The sequence below is a fragment of the Nerophis ophidion genome, linkage group LG01 (genome assembly GCF_033978795.1).
Source record: "Nerophis ophidion isolate RoL-2023_Sa linkage group LG01, RoL_Noph_v1.0, whole genome shotgun sequence".
NCBI classification, from domain to species: domain Eukaryota; kingdom Metazoa; phylum Chordata; class Actinopteri; order Syngnathiformes; family Syngnathidae; genus Nerophis; species Nerophis ophidion.
The window spans coordinates 67,609,749-67,624,298 of record NC_084611.1 but is presented as its reverse complement, the minus strand read 5'-3'; the positions used below and the strand labels follow the sequence as shown (position 1 = coordinate 67,624,298).

The window sequence follows — 14,550 nt, the reverse complement described above, 5'->3', positions numbered from 1 at the left end:
GTCCAGATTAATTTAAGGTCCTTCCAAAATAAATCTGCTTTTTAATCCTCATCATGCATCCAAAATAAAACCTGATATTGTCCTTTTTTATCCAAACATAGAAGACCATTTTCGCATGAGAATTTAGCAACTATTTTTTTTTAAGCTGAATGCAGACACAATTATCACTGGCCTTGGTTATTGTACTCAAATGTTATCTAATAATATTTACCTATATCTTTACTCCGGATGGACGTAACAGAGGATGTGTCTTGGTGTTCATAAACTGCTGCAGTTTTAGTACGATTAACACACGCTTAGTCAGTCCCTCTGCTTTTTTTGATTGAGTATGGATGCAAAATAGCCCACCATTGAGCTAATAGAGTTTCAGCATATAGCAATAATCCTTTCAAAGTCAACTAAAGAATTAGATTTTTGTGTTTTTCCAGAGTGTCAACAAACGCACCACACTGCTACAGTAAGCATAGCAAGCCGAACAATCAAGGATAGTTTAGTAGAAACCTGGTCTTGCACCGTCACTTTGATGGCAGAGATAGAATATTGCCGTGCTAAAAACGCTACAAGCGATACCTGCGGTCCACCATTCTAAATGTATCAATTGGGATTGCATCAGGTGATGTAAACAAAGTTGTGTGAGCAGATGGCCAATATCTGTGTGCTCTGGGATATAACAGAAGTGACAGTATATATATATATATATAAACACACATACATGTATGTATGTGTATATATGTATGTGTATATATTTATATATATATATATTAGGGCTGGGCAAGGATTAAAAATTTTAATCGAAGTTAATCGCACTATTTCTCTGATTAATCGGGATTAACTGCATTGTATACGCAAAGCCCAATAATTAATTCAAAAGTAGTGTGTAGTGCACCTTTATTGGAATATTCCCCCACATGAACAAAAGCGCCAAAACATTTGTTGTGCAAACACAATTTAAATCAGTCCTTGTTAAACAGTAGCAGTTAAATAGCATATTTTATGAAAATCTACTCAAAAAATGTAAATACGAACATTTAAGCTTATTACTACCACTGCCAGGGCATTTAAGTTATCCTGTTTGTTATGGAAAATAGATATAATCTACATACAAATCTCTGAGCCACAATCATAACATCTGAACAGGCAATTTCTGAGGTAACAGCAGAAACATTTTTTTTATCAGGGATCTTATGTTTAAAAAACCTATATTATAGGTAGTGGGCTGTTTTAGGGAATTTTTGATCAAATTATCCGTAGTAGCAATATTAATAATGTTGTGTTGATTCTGCGTAGTGCACTTAAAATAATTATGACCATATCTAGGAATTGATATGATGGGAATGTTCCGATTGTTTGCTTGGTGCTTTGATAAACTGAACGCATCATATACATGGTACTATATTGTGACGTTATGAGCCAGGGAATAAAAGAACTACCATACCCAGCATGCAACAGGAGTCACGAGCATGCGTGGTAGCCCGGTATAGGTTGTGTCGCCATGACGACATCTTGTATGTTGTGATATGCACGCTCTGAAAGCAAACGTTAAGAACTCAGCCAACACTCCTCGTCTGCATTATTCATAAATAGACAGACAACACATATACTCCGCTGCTTCACAAGCCACTGGATGTAGCCGGCAAAGTATTCCCATGCTAGCTAGCCGGTCTAGCAAGCACGCGTCATTCAGTCCAAAACGGCCCGATCTATCCACATTCAGAATTGTCTGGCGGTCGTAAGTGATCCCGGAGTGACCACGCTGTAAGCCAGCCATGAAAATTGCAGAATTGTCCGGTATTTTTGCCAAATGTTCCATCTTTACCAAGAGCCCCTCGACGCCGGGCGACGCCATCTTGTTAGGAAAAGGCGTTAACAAAATAAAAGCATGTAAACAACATACGCAAATGTGCGATAAAATAATTGTCGGCGTTAATAGATTGATGAGTTAACTCATAATTAACGCATTAATTTGCCCACCCCTAATATATATATATGTGTATATGTGTATATGTATATGTATATATACAAACCCCGTTGGGAAATTGTGTTAGACGTAAATATAAACGGAATACAATGATTTACAAATCATTTTCAACCCATATTTAGTTGAATATGCTACAAAGACAACATATTTGATGTTCAAACTGATAAACATTTTTTTGGGCAAATAATCATTAACTTTAGAATTTAATGCCAGCAACATGTGACAAAGAAGTTGGGAAAGGTGGCAATGAATACTGATAAAGTTGAGGAATGCTCATCAAACACTTATATGGAACATCCCACGGGTGTGCAGGCTAATTGGGAACAGTTGGGTGCCATGATTGTGTATAAAAGCGGCTTCCATGAAATGCTAAGTAATTCACAAACAAAGATGGGGCGAGGGTCACCACTTTGTAAGCAAATAGTCGAACAGTTTTAGAACAACATTTCTGGAGAAATCACTGCACGTAAGCGATGATATTACGGACCTTTGATCCCTCAGGCGGTACTGCATCAAAAACCGACATAAGTGTGTAAAGGATATCACCACATGGGCTGAGGAACACTTCATAAAACCCCTATCAGTAACTAAAGTTGGTCGCCATATCTGTAAATGCAAGTTAAAACTCGACAATGCAAAGCCAAACCCATTTATCAACAACACCCTGAAACGCCGCCGGCTTCGCTGGTCCCGAGCTCATCTAAGATGGACTGGTGCAAAGTGGAAAAGTGTTCTGTGGTCCGACGAGTCCACATTTCAAATTATATTTGGAAACAACAAAGAGGAAAATAACCATTCGGATTGTTATAGGCGCAAAGTTCAAAAGCCAGCATCTGTGATGGTTTGGGGGTGTAATAGTGCCCAAAGCATGGGTAACTTACACATCCGTGAAAGTACCATTAATGCTGAAAGGTCCATACAGGTTTTGGAGCTACATAGGTTGTCATCCAAGCAACGTTATCTGGCTGCTTATTTCAGCCAGACAATGCCAAGCCACGTGTTACAACAGCGTGGCTTCGTAGTAAAACAGTGCAGGTACTTTCTTGGCCCGCTTGCAGTTCAGACCTGTCTCCCATCAAAAATATGTGGCGCATTATGATGCGTAAAATACGACAGCGGTCGGTTGAACGACTGAAGCTCTACAAAATAAGAATGGGAAAGAATTTCACTTTCAAACCTTCAACAATTAGCTTACTCAGTTTCCAAACGTTTATTGAGTGTTGTTAAAAGAAAAGGTGATTTAACACAGTGGTGAACATGCCCTTTCCCAACTACTTTGGCATGTGTTGCAGCCATGAAATTCTAAGTGAATTATTATTTGCAAAAAAAAAAAAAAAGTTTATGAGTTTGAACATCAAATATCTTGTCTTTATAGTGCATTCAATTGAATATGGGTTGAAAAGGATTTGCAAATCATTGTATTCCGTTTATATTCACATCTAACATAATTTCCCAACTCCTATGGAGACGGGGTTTGTATATATATATATATATATTTATTTATTTTAATTGAGTATTGAAAATGATGAATCGGTTTGGAGTCGGAATACCGGTAAATTGAAATCGCGATTTGTATGTGTATTTTTTAATATGTAGTTTTGCTTATTTGGTGTACAAAATCATAGATCAATAAAGTATTATTTATCATCTATACATCTACAAGACCGTGTTTATTTTAAAAAAAGCAGCAGCCCTTTGAGACACCCGTGATTTAGGGCTATATAAGTGGGGGCTGGGCGATATATCGATATACTCGATATATTTGTCTCTTTGCGTTATGGAAAATGACTATATCGTGATACTGGAGTATACGTTCTCACTTAGTTGCTTTTAGCTCCAGGTATTACACTGCAGGCTCTCCCTGCTCTTTCTTGTCCGTCCTCACAGACAGCAAGCGCACCTTCTTACATACGTCACATACTGTCACGTCATACGTCACATACGTATACGCCCTCGTGGAGTGGAGAGATAGCAGCATGGGTAACGTTTGTTGTGATGCTAGCAGAGCCGTGCGAGTGGTAATACGAGAGAAAGAAGGTGCGAATGAAGGAAGAATTAATTCCTAAGAAAAACAGCAAGGGTTCCATCGTCTGGCGGTGGTTTGGCTTCAAGCGGGAATATGTCGAACATACAACCGTAATTTGTCAAGTGTGGGGCAAAAACGTTGCTATAAAAAATAGTATTACTGCTAATATGTAGCATCACCTGAAAAGTCACCCGCTAGAGCAGTGGTTCTCAACCTTTTTTCAGTGATGTACCCCCTGTGAATATTTTTTTTAATTCAAGTACCCCCTAATCAGGGCAAAACATTTTTGGTTGAAAAAAGAGATAAAGAAGTAAAATACAGCACTATGTCATCAGTTTCTGATTTACTAAATTGTATAACAGTGCAAAATATTGCTCATTTGTAGTGGTCTTTCTTGAACTATTTGGAAAAAAAGATATAAAAATAACTAAAAACTTGTTGTAAAGTAAACAAGTTATTCCATTATAAATAAAGATTTCTACACATAGAAGTAATCATCAACTTAAAGTGCCCTTTTTTGGGATTGTAATAGAGATCCATCTGGATTCATGAACTTAATTCTAAACATTTCTTCGCAAAAAAAGAAATCTTTAACATCAATATGTATGGAACATGTCCACAAATCTTGCTGTCAACACTGAATATTGCATTGTTGCATTTCTTTTTACAGTTTACTAACTTACATTCATATTTTGTGGAAGTATTATTCAATAAATATATTTATAAAGGATTTTTGAAGTGTTGTTATTTTTAGAATATTTAAAAAAAAATCTCATGTACCCCTTGTCATACCTTCAAGTACCCCCAGGGGTACGCGTACCCCCATTTGAGAACCACTGTGCTAGAGAATGAAGAGAGATTACTCTGCATGTCAACATTTCCATTCGGTGCCACACGCCCACACCATTAAAATGCCGGGGCAAACATTTCCAGATCAACGCCGTATGAAATAAACAGTGATTTTTTTAAGTTACGATTTCTTTCTCTGCATGAAAGTTTAAAATGAGCATATATTAGGCAGTATGAACAATAATGTTTTATGTAGACATATAGAATCATCATACTGGTGTTATTGTATGTATCAAGTGTTACTTCAAAGCTAAGGAAAAATATCGAGATATATATCGTGTATCGCGATATGGCCTAAAAATATCGCAATATTAAAAACAGGCCATATCGCCCAGCTCTAATATAAGTAAACATGATTGATTGATGATTGACGCCAGGAAACACACCGCAATTCCTTGAACCATACCAAATATGAGTGAGCGTCTACCTAAATTACACATAAAAGTATTGAAAGAAAGAACATGAGAATTGCTTTCAGGTGTCGCCAAGCCTGTGCACTGATGAAAAAGATCAGAGGAGCTTTCTCAAGCAGTTGCTTGCTGCAACTCCTCTCCCACAATTTAATGAATCAAGAAAAATCAAGGTCGACGGAAGAAGATGACAACCACCCTTTTGAAACTGGCAGGCTGATGAAGCTCGACGTTTAATGATAAAATACTTATTCAAACATCATCTTGCATGATTTGAAAGCTTTTCCTCCCCATAATAATCCGTTCCCAGGCCAGAAAGTCCCCATCATAGGAACTGCATGCAACGCTTTAGGTAAGATTTCAACGTTCGCATACAAGTGTAAAGATAATTTAACCACTTTTTAATAACACAAAAAAGACTGTAGTATTCCTTCATTCATGCATTATGCTTTTAAACAGTGCTAACTGCCTTCCAAGTGTAAAATCAGAGTTCACCCGCTGTTACATGAAATGTAATAACAATGAAACAGTCTAAAGGACAGTTGTTTCCCGCAACATCGCGCTTCCAAGTTTGCATCTTCACTCTATTGCAGACTTATTTTGTTTATTTCTAAGCATATTTGAAATCAAGTGTTTTCAGGCATAACAATGGCTGAATAAAGTAAACATATCAACACTATAGAGTATCGGCCACTAGATTAGACCAAACCAATCAGAGTGCACTGTTCAGTATCGTGGCCACTGAGAGAACACACAGAAGATACTACAAATAATAACCGAAGAAATTAATAAATTAAAAAGATGGTTTGACAAAAACAGACTGTCTGTGAATCTCAGTAAAACTAAAATAGTGCTATTTGTTACCAGTACAAGAGAAAGTCAAACACAAAATACAAACAGACGGAATAGACATTGAAAGAGTAAATTAAACCAAAGTTATAGGTATAATGATTGATGATAAATTGAACTGGAAATATAATGAAAAAAATATATAACATAAACTAACAAGAAACACGTCAATATCGAATAAAGCAAAACATGTTCCAGACCCAAAATCACTCCATATTCTCTACTGTTCGCTAGTGTTACCATATCTGAGTTATTGTGTATGAATATGGGGAAACATCTGCAAAAGTACACTTCATTCATTAACGGTGTTACAAAAAAGATCAGTTAGAATAATACCTAATGTTGAATATAGAGAACATACAAACCTTTCATTCAGTGCATCCAAAATACGGAAATTCCATGACATAGTGAAATTGCAAACAGCTAAAATTATACAAAAAGCAAACTATAATCTCCTACCCAAGAATATACAACAATTCTTCTCAAAAAAGAGGAGAAATATAATCTTATAGAAAAATGTAATTTAAAACATTTGTACGCACGTACAACACTTAAGACCTTCAGTATATCAGTATGTGGAATTAAATTATGGAATGGATAAAGCAAATAAACCAAACAATGTACTAATATGATCCACTTCAAGAAACTCTTCTAACTTAAAGTGTTTACAAAGTACAAATAGAAGACCCATGATAAACATTCTGAATTTATCTCATCCATCCATTAATTTTCAAGATAATCTTTCTCATCTCACCATATGAAATATTACTTACTTCACCAATTATGATTTATTTATTTTTTATTGTTGTTACGTATGGAGTGTATTGTAAATAAATTGAGAACAGGAAGTGAACAAAAGTTTTAGCAACTGCTATATGAAGGAATAGGGGTAGGAATAAATAAGCTTTGCTTCTTCCTACTCCTTTTCGATCATGTTGAATAGAGAAAATGGAAATTGTGATGTATCATGTTATATACATGCATGTTCCAAATAAACTCCAACTCAAACTGAATGGCTAAGCCTTAGGTAGAATTACCATATTGGATCAAATTAATGTAAAGGTGGGAGTTATTTCATGTCAGCCAGGCTCTCATAATGTTAAAAATTGTATTTAGACTGTCATAAACACATTCTTTATGCCCGATCTATGAAAATATATAAATATTAATTCCTATTTTGTGGAAATAATTCACCACTGTCAGGCACAGAACCAATCACTGCAACAGCAATAAACAAGTATTCAGTGTAATACCAAGTTGAGTTGAGTGACAAATTAATGTAATTTGTTCACGTTTCGTAATTGTTTCACAAGTGTAAAAATAAGCTAGCCACTTCTAGTAGTTAAAACATGAATGATCTCTATCTTAACATTGATTACAAGTGTTGCTTTTTCAATCAGGCATTGTTCATTTTTAGACCTTTAACTGTCGTGCAGTGTAAAAAGAAGTTAATCACTGTTGAAAAACTGAACGTACCAACAACTAAAAAGTCACTTTTTATCATGGCACCACCGCTTTATTGCAAAAGCCGCATGGAAACTATGTTTGTGTATTTAAAGTTCCGGGCACTCCATGCGCTTCGGATATTATAGATCAGGAGTCACCAACCTTTTTGAAACCAAGAGCTACTTCTTGGGTACTGATTAATGCGAAGGGCTACCAGTTTGATACACACTTAAATAAATTGCCATAAATAGCCAATTTGCTCAATTTACCATTAATGTATATATATATATATATATATATATATATATATATATATATATATATATATATATATATATAAATATATATATATATATATACATATATATATATATATATATATATATATATATATATATATATATATATATATATATATATATATATATACATATACATATACATATATATATATACATATATATATAAATGCGTATTTCTGTCTGTCATTCCATCGTACATTTTTTTCTTTTACGGAAAGTTTTTTGTAGAGAATAACTGATGAAAAAAACACTTAATTGAACGGTTTAAAAGAGGAGAAAACAGGAAAAAAATTAAAATACAATTGTGAAACATAGTTTATATTCAATTTCGACTCTTTAACATTCAAAATACAACCGAAAAAAAGAAGAGAAAAAAACTAGCTAATTTGAATCTTTCAGAAAAAATTATAAAAATAATTTATGGAACATAATTAGTAATTTTGCCTGATTAAGATTAATTTTAAAAATTTTGATTACATGGTTTAAATAAGTTAAAATCCAATCTGCATTTTGTTAGACTATATAACAAATTGGACCAAGCTATATTTCTAACAACGACAAATCATTATTTCTTCTAGATTTTTCAGAACAAATGTTTTAAAAGAAATTCAAAAGACTTTGAAATAAGATTTAAATTTGATTTTAAAGATTTTCTAGATTTGCCAGAATATTTTTTGGGAATTTTAATCATAATAAGTTTGAAGAAATATTTCAAAAATATTCTTCGTCGAAAAAACAGAAGCTAAAATGGAGAACTAACTTAAAATGTATTTATTATTCTTTACAATAAAAAAATAAATTTACTTGAACATTGATTTAAATTGTCAGGAAAGAAGAGGAAGGAATTTAAAAGGTAAAAAGATATATGTGTTTAAAAATCCTAAAATCATTTTTAAGGTTGTAGTTTTTCTCTAAAATTGTCTTTCTGAAAGTTATAAGAAGCAAAGTAAAAAAAAAATACATGAATTTATTTAAACAAGTGAAGACCAAGTCTTTCAAATACTTTCTTGGATTTTCAAATTCTATTTGAGTTTTGTCTCTCTTAGAATTGAAAATGTCGAGCAAAATGAGACCAGCTTGCTAGTAAATAAATACAATTAAAATATAGAGGCAGCTCACTGCTATTTGAGCTATTTTTAGAACAGGCCAGCGGGCTACTCATCTGGTCCTTTCGGGCTACCTGGTGCCCGCGGGCACCATGTTGGTGACTCCTGTTATAGATGAATCAACGTTTTTTTTCTAATCAAGTTATTCCATTAATTGTGGCATTCCTACTTTCAAGTATCACTGTAAGCCCTCCAAAAAGCTAATTAGCCCCTTTGAAGCCAGCCAAACAGAGGTTGTCAAACAAAATGCTGGCATTTTGTGTTTTGTGTCCCTTGAAAGGCATCATTTTCCCCCAGAAGTTTTTAGAATTCATAATTGGGTTACATCTTCAAATACCGTATTTCCTTGAATTGCCGCTGGGGCGCTAATTGATTTAAAACCTCTTCTCACTCCTGCGCTTACCAAAGGCATGCGGTAAAAGTAAGCATGCGCTAATTATTTCAAAACCTCTTCTCACTCCGGCACTTACCAAAGGTATGCAGTAAAAATGTGAGTGTGATGTAAGGTTGGACCTTAAATCCTAGTGAATAGCTCTTAATCTTCTTCCCTTTATGCAATTATTGAAATCAGCCTCCTCCATTTTTAAAATGATGACAGGGGAAGTGTCACTCGTGACGTCACGAGTTTGACCAGGCGGTAATACTAAGCATCCATCCATCCAGGAGTACACCCTGGACAAGTTGCCACCTCATCGCAGAATACTAAGCATGCGCTAATTATTTTGGGAAAGCAAGTTTGACCCGGCAGTAATTCAAGACAGGCGCATACTATATGTACTGCGGTAATTCAAAGAAATACGGTACTCTACTTGTATTGTTATAAGACTTATATATTTTTTTATTTTCGGACAAATTATTACTAATATTCAAAAACATTTTTAAAATGATATTAGTTGCGATGACAGTTACACACACACAAATGGTCTTTGTTTTTTTGATTGAAACTTTTATTAGTAGATTGTACAGTTCAGTACATATTCGGTACAATTGACCACTAACTGGTAACACCAGAATAAGTTTTTCAACTTGTTTAAGTCGGGATACACGTTAATCAATTCATGGTACAAATATATTCTATCAGCATAATACAGTCATCACACAAGTTAATCGTCAGAGTATATACATTTAATTATTTTCATTATTTACAAAGTCATGGTCATGTGATCCTATTCTTTTTTAGATTAAAGGGCCACTAAATCTGTTTAAAGTAACCTGCTATGGTTCGAGAAAAAACAATATCAACAAAGAGATGGATATGTTGACCTAATAGCCTCATTTGTGGTGTAACCTCATACGTAGGCGTATTTTTCATTGTTATTGTGCTTCATTTCTCAAACAGAGAAACGGCATTGGTTTCCAAATCCAAATCCCCTGAGACCAGGATTTGCGTTGACTGACTTTTCCCTTTTTTGTTTGAACAAATGCAAAGATTGTGTTTCCACTTGGTCACTTGAGCTTTGAAAGCAGCAGGGAAAGTGATAGTGTTTTAGCGGCAGTAATGATCCGTGGGCAGCGTTCTTATCGCTCGCTTTATTTCCCCGGCGCTGAGCGGCTCAAGTTGCGGCTCATGTGTGTCTGCTTGAGCTAATGCGCAGAACAAATGGGCATAAGGAGCTACCAGGAGGAATGAAATGTTGGGATTTACTCCAAGCGAGGTCTTAGTTGAGCAACCTTTGAATGATTCAAACCATGCAGACTCGACGCATACTTCCACTAATGCACTTAACACAAAAGATTACTGGCAAAGTGTATGTTTTTACAAATCTTTCCATGTATGAAATGAATTAATTAAAAAAAGTATAATGAAGGCGCACTGGGCTAAAGAGTCCCCCCCCCCCCCCCCAAAACCCACCCCCCCCAAGGATGTGACCGGAACCCTCTAATAACTAAAGTTCCTTGGGTGAATAACGTAGACTTATTTATCATGGCAGATTTGATAACGGACAATTAAGACGGCTATTTTTGGACAAATGTGGATTTTTAAACCTGAACTTTTTGAAGCTGAAAATACAAAGGATGAACTGTTGCCTATAGAAGCGAGCAAAAAAGAAGGGTGAGACGTTGGAGCAGGCAGAAGCCCAGAAAGTGAGGTGAAATTGATACTCTATTAATGTGGAACGTGGAGACAAGCTATTTTGACGTAAATGGAGTGCTTACCCAAACTGAACCAAAAAAAAAACGTCCCCAGCCAGCTGGACTAGACAAACAACTATTCATCGAGTGGGTCATTCTTTAAATATTGATCATGATACATGCAGCACACCAGGTTTGTTATTACAACTACAGTACATATACTGTCTGGGTAGCTGTGTACAAACAAAACACGGAATGTGGGCTAGTACTTTACAGATACTGTAATATTACAGTATCTGTTTATGTTTATCAGTCAGTACAGATTGGTGTGGTATCGGAGTGTTGTGCATTACAAACTCAAAACGTGTTTCATGTTTTTTTTAGAGGCTATCTTATCTCTTTCCGTAGCTAGCTTTTACAGCTAATACCATAGCACGCCAATGTGTTACCATGCTAGAAAAAAAAAATCCTCAGTGTTCGCTCTTACAATAACAATGTCTCTACAGCCTGGTTGTTATACAGGTTACGGAACATAAATTAGGTATTGTTGACGGTTTTTGAATGCATTTTAAAGGTGATGCATTGGTTGCATTATTAGCTACCAAGAACGAGCCGATTTTTACATGTTAGAATACAAAAAAACCCAAAAAACTTTTGTCTTCTTATCTCTCATAATGATTGTGAATGTTAGGCAACATTCCAAAAAAATGCAGTTCCCCTTTAAAGCCTTCTAAACCTCAAATAGCATTCATATAGTCACCTTTGAAGTACCTTCGCACAGCAGGGTATGATGCCTAATTCCGATTTTATTGTTAATCCAAATTTTTTATGTAATCGTTCCCATTAACAAAAAATTAAAATGATAATTTCTAATTCGAACGTGCCCATGATGTTACACACACTGCAGCATGCACTGTTGTATGTTTATGGGAGTAAACCTGCATCTAATTGTATTAGGTCTCAGTCCTGGTGCATTTGTGGCAATTTCAAGGATTTTGCGCAACCGCAGTCAACATTTTCTTAACCAAATTATTTGCCGTAAGAAAATCAAGAGGGTTTTGGCTTCAATTACAACAAAGTCTCAGTTATTTTTTTCGACGTGTGTAACGAGTAGCGTTTGGGTGAGTAGTCGGAGCAAAGTGTGGTGGGACATTGACATGACTGGTTTTCTGTTCATTCGTACATTATTTTTTTTCGCCACAGTTTATTTCGGCGGAAAATAATGACATTTGTTGCTTTTTGGTTCTTTTGTGCCACCTGTTAACAAAGTTTCATGGGAATCTGTGGTGTACTTTTTGTGTAACCCTGCTAACTAACGCTCTCAGAAACTAACCAACTAACTGGAATGCTAACAAAACTCACTAATAAGGCACGTGTGACTCCACAATATGTACATAACAACAACCATGTTTCCACTTATTGTCCAGTTCGCCACGGTACAGTAGACAATTTCACTGTTTACCAGTCTAGCTCCACCTTGTTGATACTGGCCCAGAATGAAAGGGGTACCAAGATTTACAATTTTGCAAATGACAAAGTCGACCTGTGCCAAACTGAAGCAAACTGTTAAGTGGAAAAATGGCTTGTTTTTTTTAACGCCATCTAACATCACCACCTTCATGTGTTTACAAAATGCTTGCAAATGTTGTATGGCCGTTTTTGTTTTGCAGCGTCCGTCTTCTTAACCCACAGGCTAGTCGGGATAAAGTGCCCCAAGCCCCAAGGTTAGCTCCACACTATTTGGATATACAGACATGCATTAATCGGGTCTGGGGCTGGCTTGTGGGTGGTTGGGGGCACATCCTGTGAATCATATTTATAGATCCAAAGTCACCCTGATCACCTTGCTACTTAAACTCTCTCAACCCGACTGTAGCGGGAATTCTAAAGTCTTCTGGTTGACTTACACTGAGTTGTTTAGCGTGATCCATGTAGGGCATGGGTGTCAAACTCTGGCCCGGGGGCGAAATTTGGCCCGCCGTGTAATTTCATTTGGCCCTTGAGGCAATATCAAATTAACATTAAAGCTGGCCCGCCGGTATTGTACAGCAGCGGTGTCGCTGTAACACCGCATTCACTGCTAATACTCATACTTGCCAACCCTCCCGATTTTCCGGGAGACTCCCGAAAAACATTCTCCCGGACAACAATATTGGGGGCGTGCCTTAAAGGCACTGCCTTTAGCGGCCTCTACAACCTGTCGTCACGTCCGCTTTTCCTCCATACAAACAGTGTGCCGGGCCAGTCACATAATATATGCAGCTTCTACACACAGGTATGTGAATGCAAGGCATACTTGGTCAACAGCCATACAGGTCACAATGAGGGTGGCCGTTTAGACAACTTTAACACTGTTACAAATATGTGCCACACTGTGAACCCGCACCAAACAAGAATGACAAACACATTTCGTGAGAACACCCGCACCGTAACACAACATAAACACAACAGAACAAATACCCAGAACCTCTTGCAGCAATAACTCTTACGGGACGCTACAATATAACGCCCCCCCCCCCTCCCCCTTATTTAATTTCAAATTTATTAGCCTGTGGAAAAAGTTAATGTTGATATTTACCTCAGAAGGCTGCAAATAGAAAAGAGGCATTACATTTTTTTATTAACATTTTATTTAATATGCCATTGATGTTTTTTCATTTGTTTTTTGAAAGTTGATTTTGCACTATTAAGTTATATTAGCGTTGCTTGTTCCATATTCAGTGTTAAAGCAAATCAGTGTAGTAAACTGAGCAATAATTATTGATATTTTTCAAATTATTATTATAATTATTATTATTTGAAACTCGATTTTGCATGTCACTATAAATTTATATGAATCTTACTTGTTCAATATTTAATGCAAAACTTGTTTGGGTCCCTATTAAAAGGTTCATTTGTTCAACCTTGGCCCGCGGTTTTATTCTGTTTAAAATTTTGGCCCACTCTGTATTTGAGTTTGACACCCCTGATGTAGGGAGTTCATAATGTCCTTTTCAAACACTTTTAGAATAACACAATTATCTGCTATCAAATGGTGACTCAGGCTGTGCCTCCATCAACGCTGGTATTATTTGAGTCCAGGGTGACCCAAAAAACCACCACAAATCTTGCAAAAATTGAAAAGTGACTTTGTGCATGAAATATTGGAACAATAGTCTCCCCCTCATGTCTTGGTCAATTATGAAAAAACATTTCGCATGGAGGTCAATTTCTCTAATAAAACATACTTTGTAGTACAGGCAACATTTTAGTGTCATCATGCCCTTTCAAAAAGCATTTTACTGAGTTCAAAGAGTATGGGACTGTGCAAAATCTGAATTTTAAAACACTAAAGAGGAATGTGTTTAAGCAATTAACAATTTAGACGTTTGCCCCAAACACAGTACAGCCTAATTTGAGCATATTTTGGAAATGTCGTGAATTATATGCTAAGTGACCAAGATAACTGAAACTTTGGGGAATGATCGTACACGGACTGACGTTTAAGGTCGGCAAATTTTGTAGACCTTTG

At 36.0% G+C, this 14,550-nt stretch overlaps 1 protein-coding gene across 6 annotated transcripts in view; it reads left to right on the top strand.

Annotated features, from left to right (window-relative positions):
* Positions 1–14,550, top strand: part of npnta (nephronectin a) — a 151,950-nt gene that overhangs the window by 43,268 nt on the left and 94,132 nt on the right. For 3 of the 6 annotated variants that reach the window (XM_061909388.1, XM_061909379.1, XM_061909409.1), the window contains exon 3: positions 12,710–12,763. The exons of the other annotated variants lie outside the window; for them this stretch is intronic. In XM_061909388.1, the coding sequence (XP_061765372.1) occupies positions 12,710–12,763 (54 nt within the window). The remainder of the gene's footprint in view (positions 1–12,709; positions 12,764–14,550) is intronic. 6 annotated transcript variants of the gene reach the window in all.